General features: G+C 46.4%; 1 protein-coding gene across 1 annotated transcript; it reads right to left on the minus strand.

Annotated features, from left to right (window-relative positions):
* Nucleotides 1-4,821: 4,821 nt before the first annotated feature.
* On the minus strand, nucleotides 4,822-10,605 carry LOC141154129 (thymosin beta-15A homolog). Its single transcript, XM_073639605.1, has 3 exons — nucleotides 10,474-10,605; nucleotides 7,662-7,766; nucleotides 4,822-5,004 (listed from the first exon to the last, which is right to left on the minus strand). The coding sequence occupies exons 2-3, from the start codon at nucleotides 7,759-7,761 to the stop codon at nucleotides 4,967-4,969; spliced, it is 138 nt and encodes a 45-aa protein (XP_073495706.1). The 5' UTR covers nucleotides 7,762-7,766; nucleotides 10,474-10,605; the 3' UTR covers nucleotides 4,822-4,966.
* Nucleotides 10,606-10,921: the final 316 nt, after the last annotated feature.

The following is a 10,921-nucleotide window of genomic DNA, read 5'->3' on the forward strand; positions in this document are numbered from 1 at the left end:
GCATGGGATCTGTGTGGTGGCCATTATTGCTGTGGTGCTTTGCCTGTGGGTGGTGTGACCTGGAGTCTCGGGGGATTTGTCTTGCAGCATGGGATCTGTGTGGTGGCCATTATTGCTGTGGTGCTTTGCCTGTGGGTTGTGTGACCTGGAGTCTCGGGGCTTTGCCTTGCAGCATGGGAGCTGTGTGGCGGCCATTATTACTGTGGTGCTTTGCCTGTGGGATGTGTAACCTGCAGCCTCGGAGGCTTTGCCTTTCAGCATGGGAGCTGTGTGGTGGCCATTATTGCTGTGGTGCTTTGCCTGTGGGTTGTGTAACCTGGAGCCTCAGGGGCTTTGCCTTGCAGCATGGGAGCTGTGTGGCGGCCATTATTGCTGTGGTGCTTTGCCTGTGGGCTGTGTGACCTGGAGCCTCGGGGGCTTTGCCTTGCAGCATGGGAGCTGTGTGGCAGCCATTATTGCTGTGGTGCTTTGCCTGTGGGTGGTGTGACCTGGAGTCTCGGGGGATTTGTCTTGCAGCATGGGATCTGTGTGGTGGCCATTATTGCTGTGGTGCTTTGCCTGTGGTTTGAGTGACCTGGAGTCTCGGGGGATTTGTCTTGCAGCATGGGAGCTGTGTGGTGGCCATTATTGCTGTGGTGCTTTGCCTGTGAGTTGTGTGACCTGGAGTCTCGGGGGATTTGCCTTGCAGCATGGGATCTGTGTGGTGGCCATTATTGCTGTGGTGCTTTGCCTGTGGGTGGTGTGACCTGGAGTCTCGGGGGATTTGTCTTGCAGCATGGGATCTGTGTGGTGGCCATTATTGCTGTGGTGCTTTGCCTGTGGGTTGTGTGACCTGGAGTCTCGGGGCTTTGCCTTGCAGCATGGGAGCTGTGTGGCGGCCATTATTGCTGTGGTGCTTTGCCTGTGGGATGTGTAACCTGCAGCCTCGGAGGCTTTGCCTTTCAGCATGGGAGCTGTGTGGTGGCCATTATTGCTGTGGTGCTTTGCCTGTGGGTTGTGTAACCTGGAGCCTCAGGGGCTTTGCCTTGCAGCATGGGAGCTGTGTGGCGGCCATTATTGCTGTGGTGCTTTGCCTGTGGGTGGTGTGACCTGGAGTCTCGGGGGATTTGTCTTGCAGCATGGGATCTGTGTGGCAGGCATTATTGCTGTGGTGCTTTGCCTGTGGGTTGTGTGACCTGGAGTCTCGGGGGATTTGCCTTGCAGCATGGGAGCTGTGTGGTGGCCATTATTGCTGTGGTGCTTTGCCTGTGGTTTGAGTGACCTGGAGTCTCGGGGGATTTGTCTTGCAGCATGGGAGCTGTGTGGTGGCCATTATTGCTGTGGTGCTTTGCCTGTGAGTTGTGTGACCTGGAGTCTCGGGGGATTTGCCTTGCAGCATGGGATCTGTGTGGTGGCCATTATTGCTGTTGTGCTTTGCCTGTGGGTGGTGTGACCTAGAGTCTCGGGGGATTTGTCTTGCAGCATGGGAGCTGTGTGGTGGCCATTATTGCTGTGGTGCTTTGCCTGTGGGTGGTGTGACCTGGAGTCTCGGGGGATTTGCCTTGCAGCATGGGATCTGTGTGGTGGCCATTATTGCTGTGGTGCTTTGCCTGTGGGTGGTGTGACCTGGAGTCTCGGGGGATTTGTCTTGCAGCATGGGATCTGTGTGGTGGCCATTATTGCTGTGGTGCTTTGCCTGTGGGTTGTGTGACCTGGAGTCTCGGGGCTTTGCCTTGCAGCATGGGAGCTGTGTGGCGGCCATTATTGCTGTGGTGCTTTGCCTGTGGGATGTGTAACCTGCAGCCTCGGAGGCTTTGCCTTTCAGCATGGGAGCTGTGTGGTGGCCATTATTGCTGTGGTGCTTTGCCTGTGGGTTGTGTAACCTGGAGCCTCAGGGGCTTTGCCTTGCAGCATGGGAGCTGTGTGGCGGCCATTATTGCTGTGGTGCTTTGCCTGTGAGTTGTGTGACCTGGAGTCTCGGGGGATTTGCCTTGCAGCATGGGAGCTGTGTGGTGGCCATTATTGCTGTGGTGCTTTGCCTGTGGTTTGAGTGACCTGGAGTCTCGGGGGATTTGTCTTGCAGCATGGGAGCTGTGTGGTGGCCATTATTGCTGTGGTGCTTTGCCTGTGAGTTGTGTGACCTGGAGTCTCGGGGGATTTGCCTTGCAGCATGGGATCTGTGTGGTGGCCATTATTGCTGTTGTGCTTTGCCTGTGGGTGGTGTGACCTAGAGTCTCGGGGGATTTGTCTTGCAGCATGGGAGCTGTGTGGTGGCCATTATTGCTGTGGTGCTTTGCCTGTGGGTGGTGTGACCTGGAGTCTCGGGGGATTTGCCTTGCAGCATGGGAGCTGTGTGGTGGCCATTATTGCTGTGGTGCTTTGCCTGTGAGTTGTGTGACCTGGAGTCTCGGGGGATTTGCCTTGCAGCATGGGATCTGTGTGGTGGCCATTATTGCTGTTGTGCTTTGCCTGTGGGTGGTGTGACCTAGAGTCTCGGGGGATTTGTCTTGCAGCATGGGAGCTGTGTGGTGGCCATTATTGCTGTGGTGCTTTGCCTGTGGGTGGTGTGACCTGGAGTCTCGGGGGATTTGCCTTGCAGCATGGGAGCTGTGTGGTGACCATTATTACTGTGGTGCTTTGCATGTGGGTTGAGTAGTCTAGAGGCATGGGGGCTTTGGCTTGCCTTTTTTTTTTGTGATTCAAAATAAACAACAAAAAATGATCCATTAAGCGTCTATGCACTTTGACAAAAAAAAATAATTCTATTCTGCAGCCACAGAGTTATATTGCTTGTCATTGATAGTTTTTTATATTAGATAATCTGTGTTTTTATGTTAGATGATCTGCATGTTTTGCTCTTATTCCCTGCTACCACCAAGGTGGAGTATAGCACAGGCGGAAGTGAACTAAATCAACCAATTGCAAGTTGTTTCCAACAGACAATGTTTTGTATGAGTGTATAAAACCACGTGGAGTCATTGTATATCTGCCTGATGAAGGAGCTAGACCAGCTCCGAAACACGTAGCACTAAATAAAAGCCTTTTAATAGCGCCAAAGTGGTATTTTACCTATTCCACTGTGTTCAACCAGCCATCACCTTTATCCCTGGCTCTCCTGCGGAGTCCAGCGGGTGGAGGAGCAGCAGCCTTGATTCCACACTTTTCTCGGTGCCTGCCTTGCACAACACACTCAGGTGAGAACCTCTATCGTTGAGATCTGTGCCTGTTTAGTATGATCCGTGCAAGGTGCCCATGTCCTTTTCTTTTCTCTTCCAAGCATGGGTGCTGTGAGACACCTCAGCCGCTCCTCCTGCTGGCGATGGTCACTACGCCGGAATCGTTATGGACCCACTGAGAGGTTTAGCAGTGGTTTCATACATTCTGATCATAATGTTAACTAAGAATCTTGTGTTTGTAATTTTTTCTTAGCTGCAGTAGATCGATGTATAGGATTTGATTGTGCGGTTATAATAAGAGTGGTTGTCCACAGCCTGGACAGGGGTCCAAAGTCTAAGACTGGCAGAGAATGTATACTCTAACTGTAGGAAGAAGGGATGATGTCTCCTGGACCCGCATCAGGCAAGAGGCTACTTGCACATTTACATTTGCAGCATTGCATGGCCTATAAGTCTCCCTAAGCCGACTGGACGTGCTCCACAAAAAGAAACTTAACGCCGCCTTGGACCTCCTGTCACAGGTCATTACACGTCCAACCCGGTCTGCTTTGATAAGGGGAAAAATCCTGAAATGAGTCAATAAAAAAAAAATGTCTGCAAATGGAGGTTGTGTTTTGGTGGTAAATCCTACGCCATGTGGCAAGACTCTTTAAAGGGTTGGAACTGACTTTTAGGATTGCTACATCCAACAGGAGACCGGCAGTCTTTGTACATGTCGCGGCATTAGCATCTGTTAGCGGCGCCAATGGGACCAGAGATGAGAGAGTAAGCACAACATAGATAAGAACATAATGCTGGTAATAGACCTAAAGGCATAGTGTGAAAGGAGGGCTATTCTTACCTGAGAACGAAGAAGCAACCATGCTCTGTTAAAACTGCAAGTGTGAATGATGCGCATGCTGAGTGTCCGGCTGGGGTTTCTGGATAATAGTTGCAGGCACAGTGAGAAGATCCAGGGCATCCTTCCTCACACACGTGACTAGTGCTACTTTAGAGTTAGTTGGAAAACATTTATTTTTTTTGATGTATGCTTTTCGCTTTGGGTGTTCTTATATTTTGGCTGCATCAGTGGCGCTCCCCCATTGAAGTCTTTTTCTTTTGGTGGTGCCCATTCTCTACTTGGTGTTTTCACAGAACGATAAATGACTGAATAACAGAATCTCAGAAGTGGAATTAATCTACTACATGGGTGTAGTAAGGTAGTAATTAGTGATGAGCGAGTATGTTCTATTAACCCTTTCTGCGAGTATGCTCGGGCCGAGCTCCGAGTAGTTACAGCTGCTCTGTGATATGGTTGAATCGCTCCCGTGTGCATGATTTGCGACTGTTTGACAGCTAATTACATGGGAGGAATGTGTAAGAAATTGACAGCTTTAATACATGTGAGGAATGTCTAACAGTCACAAATCATGCACACGGGAGCGATTCAACCATATCACCGAGCAGCTGTAAATACTCGGAGCTCGGCCGAGCATACTCGGACAGAACAAACTCGCTCAACACTAGTAGTAATGTGTAAGATCGAGATGGTCTCCCTCTCTTCCCCACCATCAATGTACTGTGCAGAGCTAACACTCGACTGCTCGGAGATTTCACTCCTGTGACCAATAACCGATGGCACAATACATTACTATTATAGAACCAGGGAATTCAATGCATAAAAAGGTTGGATATAAAACATTTTAATCATAAAAAGTAAGATAAACTTTACAGATTAATTCGGACAATGGCAGGAGTAGAAAATCATATTGCTCAGCAGCTCTTTCTACGGCCAGCGAGGGTGATGAAGAAGCGATCGTCAGCACCTTATCTTAGGTCTTCTTGCACGCTTCTTTTTCCTGTTCAATAGCTGTAAATGTATAAAAACGTTATATTACAGGTTTGGTTAAATACAAATAGGACACAATCTCTAACATTATAACACAATAGAAGCAAAAGGCTATGGATTCTTTTTTTTGTCAAGCACATCCTTGCAATGGCATACACCAACATTCACAATCAGTCAACTACACACGGGGAGCAGTAAAATCCATATGTCCAGACTTGATATGTTCAGGACATTGGAGTAAAGTGACCAACAAATCACACGAGATAGAATGAAAGAAACAAATCTGATAAACTTCAGGGGATCCTGATGCACCTCATTGTGCCTAATGAAAGGACTGACAGGACAGTGCATCACAAAGGATCCAAACAGCCGTCAGTCCCAGCGCTAGGCGTAAAAGGCTGTCCCCATCTTGGACATTTATCGAATAACCTCATATTGCTATATATATTTAATAGATGGTCCCACCTGAAGCACACTGCTGTGGGGTGACCCCTTGGCCATACAATGATTAAAATCTGTGGTAAAATCCACATCAAAATCCCACTGAATTTAGAGGGAATTTACACTGTGCATATCCCTGCAACACATCTGCCATATGCTAACTTAAAGGGAATCTGTCACCCCCTTGGACATATATCACCTATTAATATGGACATACAGGTGATAAAAATTTTGGTCCTACCTGTATGCCTCATATTAATGGTCTTGATGTGGTGAAATCTTATATTTTATCTTTATGGTAATGATCCCTTCGAGGCCCGTGCCTGTAAGGAATCACCACCTCCTGTGTTTATTATAATAGTACCCCCCTCCCCTGCATGTCAGAGTGTCCTGTGACGTGCAGATACGGGGCTGTAATCAGGGCTGTGGAGTCGGAGTCCATTTTGGTGGCGTCAGAGTCGTTATAAAATGGACCAACTCTGACTCCTAAAATATATAATAAATTGGGTGCAGTAGTTCAGTGCAGTTTGTGGGGAATATTTTTTCATAAGAATTTGGGAAAGTTATGAAATGTCCTATAAATGTCTGTCCTATTCCTGATCTCAGGATCTGGACTTTTAGCTGAGATGAATCTGTGCTGCAGTAAATTTATCACTTACACATGAGCCGTGTATGAGGGAGTCTGAGTCGGCGTCATGGAAATTGAGGAGTCGGAGTTGGAGGTTTGGCTTACCGACTCCACAGCCCTGGCTGTAATCCACAATCCTCTCTTCTATGGAAGAAAGTCTCCGTGACTCTCCAGTGCCCGCGCAGAAGATCACAGACTAGTGTTTTCTGCAAAAGTCATGGAGACTTTCTCCCACAGAAGGGAGGATCGTGGAGGGAGATCAAGGTGCAGACGCGGGTTTACAGCGCCGCAGCAGCACTCCACAGGACACTCTGATGTGCAGGGGAGAGGGGTACTATTATAATAAAGAGAGGAGGCGGTGATTCCTTCTGGCCCCAGGGCCTGGAAGGGATCATTAACATAAAGATAAAATATAAGATTTCACAAAACAAGACCATTAATATGAGGCACACAGGTAGGACCAGATTAACATTTCTATCACCTGTATGCCCATATTAATAGGTGATATACGTCCAAGGTGGTGACAGATTCACTTTAATGTTATAGAACATATTCCTAAATGGAAAATTTTTGTAGCTTTTGTGTTTCCTCTATAAACCCAGTACATTCAGGGGCTTTTCTGATGGAAGAGAGATTTAGACTGATGTACAATGCAGAGACCTAAGTTCAAGAGAATCTGTCCCTCCTACGTTGTCTATATGGGTGTGGAGGTCATAAGAAGCTGAATAAAATGATACCTTGATATCTGCAATCTGATGTCCTATTACAGAGAAATCCATGTTTTTCTTATATGTAAATGAACTGTTAAGATCTATGGGCCGGACATAGATCTCCCTGAGAATCGGCCCCCAGAGATTATTGTAAATGACAGTGGGCATTACTAGTGTGATGGCCGCTCTCTGCTCAACTGATCTCACTGCAGAGCTACGTGTGATTATACCTGACCCGTCTACAGGTTCCTCTCAGCTTCAGCTTCCATCTCACAGGAGTCAGTGCTGCAATACAGCAGAGCTGTGAGAGCTGCAGCTGCTAACGTGTTTGTAAGGAGACAAAGTTCAGTTCTGCTGTTCTGTGTTAGTTACTTGTCTCACACTGGTAACTCTCCCTGTCATTTATAATAATTTCCTGATTCTCAGGAGATCTATGTCTGGCCCATAGATCCTAGCAGCTCATTTATATATAAGGAAAACATGCATTTCTCTGTAAGAAGACATAGAAACACAGATATCAGGGTATCATGTTATTCAACTGCCTACGACCTGCATGCCCTATACACAGCTTAGGAGGGTGGATTCTACTGACAAATTCCCTTTAATGCCCCAAGAAAAGGCGAGCGAACCAGGATTATGCAGCTTTAGGTGGCGGTTTTGAGAATCCCAGCGAGTCTCATATTTTATATAACATAGTTCTAAGTCATATATGTTTTCATCCATGAGATTTGATATTAACTTACAACATAATAATAAAAAAACCTATATAACACACTTCAACACAAATGGCTGTTTAATTCCAAAATACTGTTGGTCTGCGTCACAGGCTGCATCTCAGATCCTGGGAAATAAGTAGCATGAAAAGGACCCAGTGGATCACGGCAAGCAGAGATACTCACTTTCTTTAGAAGGAAGTGTATTCTTTTCCTCCGTGTTGGTTTTGCGGAGTTTTTGATGATCAAATTTCTTCACCTCTGACAGATCAGGTTTATCAGCCATTGTGACTATAAAGAAAACACATTTTAGGTGGTGCGGTTTAGGATTGGTTCTGTATGTGGAGACTTTGTTAAAAGTTTATTTTATTTTATAATTATTTTATTTGTTAAAATACATTTTAATGAGCAATTTTCCATCAGTTTAATGTCCCCTAAATACATAAAAACTTCCACCTTGGGGGAAATATACTGAGACTGGCGTCCTGCCCATCTCCAGAGATCTGGCTGGAACTGACGTGAAGACGCCAAAATTCATTAATTTTTGCAGAACTTAAGAGTTGTGACAAAGTTTTCTGACTTTTTAAAGTGTTTACACCAGAAATCTATCGGAAATACTTTGGCGGATCAAGAGTTTTCTAGGTTCATATGCAGAGTACACTGCAAGATCAGTCTTAACTCAACCCAAGGCCAGTTTAGTTTGGGTTATTAAACCCACAGTTGTACTGACATTTGTAGCAGCAAGAAATACATATGTATTATGATTATGTGAAATTAGCCCAAGGCTGCATCCAGAAGTCTGCAATACAGACTATGCAACACTCATTAAACTGGCCAGGTGCACTCTGGACTTAATGAAGGGCCTGCTGGAGTATGATGCACAAAATTCAGTAATAGGCTCATGCCACTTAATGAATTCGGTGCATTTTATCCATAGCATGCGCCTCCATGTGCCTCTGTTCACCAGTGATTCTACCTCACTCAGGGACTGGAGTAGCATTTCTGGTGCAAGAATTGCAGCATAGCCACACCCCATCCCACCTGGCTCCTCCCCAGCTTCGCCCATTTTGGCAGATCTGCTTCAAACTGGTGTGAAACGCAAAGTCTCAAAATTGTAGGGAAAAGTTTAGCAAGTTTTCTAATCGTAAAAGCTGGTATCGGACCTAATGTATTTAGGAACAAGAACCAAAGTAAACACTTTGGAATAAAACAGGGAGCCCATTCCATAAATGTTTTTAAAACAAAAATTCAGGCTGATTAGCACCAACCTTGTTCAAGCACAATCCACCAGGTGAGCAGTAAATTGTCCGGCAACTACAACATTATGCGAGAATACGCTTAAAAAGGTCTTTCTGAAGAAGGTTGCAGGGCCGGGGCTTGTTCTTTCCAATTGTGCAACATTTAATGTTACATGGAGAGAATTTTGTTTTTAAGAAATGGAGCTTATGTGTGAGTGGTAAGGGCTATGGGAGGTTAGCGGGCCACTGTGAGAGGGTAGTGCGCCACTACGAGTGGATAGCGGGACACTACGGGAGGGTAGCAGGGCACTATGGGAGGTTAGCGCGCCACTGTGAGAGGGTAGCGCGCCACTGTGGGAGGGTAGCGCGCCACTGTGGGAGGGTAGCGCGCCACTGTGGGAGGGTAGCGCGCCACCGTGGGAGGGTAGCGTGCCACCACGAGAGGTAAGCGGGCCACTGTGAGCAGGTGGCGCGCCACTACGGGAGGGTAGCAGGCCACTACGGGTTAATAGTGGGACACTACGGGAGGGTAGTGGGGCACTACGGCTGGATAGTGGGGTGCTACGGAAGGGTAGTGGAGCAGTACGGGAGGGTATTGGAGCAGTACGGGAGGGTAGCGGAGCAGTACGGGAGGGTAGTGGGGCACATGAGTTCAGGCCTGTGTAGCAGTTGAGGAAGCAGTGCAGTGTGCACGCTGGTAACACCAGCTCTAACAAGGCGTAGTTCTATTTTAGTTTGTCTATGGAACAAAGTTACTATTGGACAATATTTTAGCTATATGACTATTATATAGTGCCCCTGGATAGTAGTGGAACGTGTGTGGATTGCGGCGGGTCCCTGGCTCCGCGCACATTTATCTCGGTCACGGACCTTCCCATACGTGGTATACACTCAGTATGGATCATTGCCTATCTGAGTTAGATGTTGCATCTTTTTGTATTTGATGTAGTGGTGTATTTGGTGTGTGAATCAGCTATCTACTCCACACCAGACTTCCCACTTCATTAATACTAACAGAACGTTTCTATATATTCTCTTTGACATCTTTTTCGATTTCGTGGCCATATTTTACTTGTGCTCAGCATACAATAGACAGGTATGCCGTAATTACACAGGGTGCTTCTATGCATTGTGTCCAGGTGCCCCCTCCAAGTCTTTCTGCTGACCCCTTACTGTGGGATATTCTTGTCTTTTTATGATGCTTTGATAATTCTTTATCACCTAATAAAGTGGTATTAGATTGTGCCCAGCAGTATCTGTGCTGACGTGAATGTGTTTATGGGCCGGTAATTCATGGATTGTGGCTATAGGTGGGTTATTCTGTAGAACAATGGTGGAATGTCTTGCATCTTATCGGCAGCTTGTCTGGTGCGCAGCATGTGCAGCTGTAGTAATATTCCTATTATTATTAGTGAGGGGGCAGTAAGGCACGTCCATCCGCCACATCATTCTGTTCTTGGACACATGTGAATTACTCATGGAATTTGGAAACCAGAATGTAAAACCTGCACAGACAGATCCAGAGGTACGTGATGGCCGCACCCTACTGGGAGAATGTGTGCGCCGCAGCTACAGTTCCCTAATAATCTGTCACTATGAATCACACTACAATCACAGAGAATAAGGTGGGGTCCGCTCTAAAGCCTCTGCACTGAAAACATAGTTCAGCGCATGACGCTCCCAATACAACCAGTTCATTTCTCGTCTACGCTGCAAATTGCCCACTTTGCACCACAACCACCACATGTTCAAAAACTTACCTAGCTCTGCTCCTAGTGCCCAGCACAAAATGCACAGTAACGATGGGCGTTGGTGTTATATACAGAGGTAGATCCACACCTTCCAATGTTCATTGGGTAGAAGTTACACACCCAGGTAAAGTCCGCCTCAACAACCTTCAGCTTCCAGCCACAATCTTACTGTTACGTTTCCAGCACAGGAGAACATCAGTGCAATCATTTCTCCCTGTTATTATCATTATATTTCTCCATTATTACTACTAAGATCATACAATATATGTTGGATTCTCAGTAAAATGATTTATACCTCTTTGTAGTAACAATACTATCATTATTTTTGTTATATATGTCTCAATTATTAGCACAATCACGCACAATCTATTACTCTATGATCCCCATTATTATTATATTCATATACCTCTGTGAGGAGCAGGCCACTGACTTTTTCCAGCACTGAGCACTGGTACGC

Source organism: Phyllobates terribilis, unplaced genomic scaffold (assembly GCF_046119375.1).
Source record: "Phyllobates terribilis strain yellow unplaced genomic scaffold, ASM4611937v1 Scaffold_7__3_contigs__length_470593459, whole genome shotgun sequence".
NCBI lineage: Eukaryota > Metazoa > Chordata > Amphibia > Anura > Dendrobatidae > Phyllobates > Phyllobates terribilis.

Bases quoted from the DNA above. Each gene is read 5' to 3' on its own strand.
- LOC141154129 (XM_073639605.1), bottom strand. From the start codon at position 7,761: ATGGCTGATAAACCTGATCTGTCAGAGGTGAAGAAATTTGATCATCAA. The intron at 5,005-7,661 runs GTGAGTATCTCT...ATACATTTACAG, and splicing joins TACACTTCCTTCTAAAGAAA to CTATTGAACAGGAAAAAGAA.